This window comes from Balaenoptera ricei, chromosome 17 (assembly GCF_028023285.1).
Source record: "Balaenoptera ricei isolate mBalRic1 chromosome 17, mBalRic1.hap2, whole genome shotgun sequence".
Taxonomy (NCBI): domain Eukaryota; kingdom Metazoa; phylum Chordata; class Mammalia; order Artiodactyla; family Balaenopteridae; genus Balaenoptera; species Balaenoptera ricei.
This window is the reverse complement of record NC_082655.1, coordinates 44,702,049-44,704,248: the sequence shown is the minus strand read 5'-3', so window position 1 is coordinate 44,704,248 and position 2,200 is coordinate 44,702,049. Positions and strand designations below refer to the sequence as shown.

The following is a 2,200-nucleotide window of genomic DNA, read 5'->3' as shown; positions in this document are numbered from 1 at the left end:
GAAAATGGCAAATTCAAAACCTTGTTTACTAGGTAAGTAGTTAAGTTTCTTTGCTAAAATGTAAAATAATATTTATTGAGAAGTTTAGTGTATCTAAGGTTCTTCCAGGAGAACTTAACAACTGCTGGGACATTTGTAAACATACAGAGAAATCTATATATTCCCCGCATCCTAGGATTCCCCTCTTATTTCCACCAGTAAAGGAACTACAGTACTATTTTGATTTTCTCATTCTTTCAACATGCTGACTTAAGGTGTTGCTTTAACATAACGTTTTTAAACCATCTACTCCTACTACTAATCCACATGTTTTGTGAAAATGTTTGTACACAGAATGGGATTCCAAAGAGAAACAGATTGTAACTTAATACCACACACGGAGTTTAGTTGGATTTTATATATAATTCTATACAATATAAATAATAAATCTGCAAAAGCTCATGTGTTCAATAAGTATGAATATTAGCATACATATATGCTTCAATTTCAAATGTTATTCCTCTTTCTCTCTCATTACAGGTCAAAAATCCAGAGGGAGGTGGGAAGGAGGAGGTGGGGAACCCCCCTCAATTTATCACCTCAATAAATGACCCACACATACATTTTCCTTGAAACAGTAATTACTACTATCTTCCTTTGATATGGCAGGTGAAGGGTTAAATTAAAGAAGTCTTGTAGTTTGCCATGACTGAAATGAAGGTCCGCTGTCCTCCTTCAGCCCTCATGAAGTTTTCTGCTTCTCATTCCTATTCTACCCTTGCTGTGAGGTGTGCTATCCTGTCGGTTACCTACAAACATTCAACTTCATAGGAGGAAATACGAAATGAGTTAACGTAGTAGCTGTGATCTGATCTTTATTTCACTAGATGAGTTTTTCAAACTTTTTAAAACTCAGCCAATTGTAAGAAGTATATTTCCCATCATAACTCAGGACACACCAATATTTATGTTTATACATGTGTATGTCTAACTGAAGCAAGAATTTCAACCAGTGTTGACCCTTACTATGTGTAGTGCACTCTGATACCCTCTTTTTTATTTTATTCTAGTCTTCGTATTTTTTTCAAATGCTGTTTAAGAACCACTAAATTGATTCCATGGTCCTTTAAGTCTTGACCTAAAGGGTTGAAAAACACTGTCTCAAGAGATGAAAGCAGCTTAAGCTAGAAAGAGCTTGAGTCTTGAAATAGGTTTAAAATCTGACTTTGCTATTGATGGCCATGTGACCTGTGGCAAGATCCTTAGCTCATATACTCAGTTTCCTCAACCATAGAATGGAGGTAATATTCCTACTTTGCAGGATGATTGTGAGGATCATTGAGTTGACATGTGAAAATCCAAGCCCATTCTCTGATATATGGTAGAATGAAAATAAATATTAGTTCATGGATCATCCCTTAAATCTCAAAAAACCTAAGAGAGAGCAAGCTCTCTGTAGAAACACTGCTTTTCAAACCCTTTTAAACCTTCTCCCTCTCCTTCCTTCTCAGTCTTTTTCACTAACTCATAGACAAAACACTTGTTTAAATTCTCTAGTCTATTAGGGGCCAAGTGAGCCACGGCCACAGCCACATTGGCAAACACCGGAAGCACCCGGAAGTCCAGGGTAATGCTGGTGGCATGCATTGCCACAGGATCAACTTTGACAAATACCATCCAGGCTACCTTGGGAAAGTTGGTATGAGGCATTACCACTTAAAGAGGAACCAGAACTTCTGCCCAACTGCCAACCTTGATAAATTATGGACCTTGGTCAGTGAGAAGACTTGGGTAAATGCTGCGAAGAACAAGACTGGAGCTGCTCCTATCATTTATATGGTGCTATCGGGCTACTACAAAGTTCTGGGGAAGGGGAAGCTCCCAAAGCAGCCTGTCATCGTGAAGCCCAAATTATTCAGCAGAAGAGCTGAGGAGAAGATTAAGGATGTGGGTGGGGCTTGTGTCCTGGTAGCTTGAAGCCATATGGTGGAAGATTCATTAAATGTTAGCAAGTGCTTTTCAAAAAATATAAATCAATAAAGTCACTAGTCTAAAGAATAAGAAATTACTAAATAAGGAACGTTTAATATCTCAAACTTTTCCACCAATTTCTGTGCAGACCTAATTAACAATTCTTTGGAATATTGGGTCAAAACCAGTATAAACTTCAAAATTCTTGGAGTGATCCTTGTCCATTATGATCTGATTCTGTTTTCATCTG

The 2,200-nt window shown here is 37.6% G+C and overlaps 1 protein-coding gene across 1 annotated transcript; it reads left to right on the top strand.

Moving 5' to 3' along the window:
- The first annotated feature begins 1,605 nt into the window (after positions 1 to 1,605).
- On the top strand, positions 1,606 to 1,956 carry LOC132351796 (large ribosomal subunit protein uL15-like). The gene has a single exon (XM_059901799.1). The coding sequence runs from the start codon at positions 1,621 to 1,623 to the stop codon at positions 1,954 to 1,956; it is 336 nt and encodes a 111-aa protein (XP_059757782.1). The 5' UTR covers positions 1,606 to 1,620.
- Positions 1,957 to 2,200: the final 244 nt, after the last annotated feature.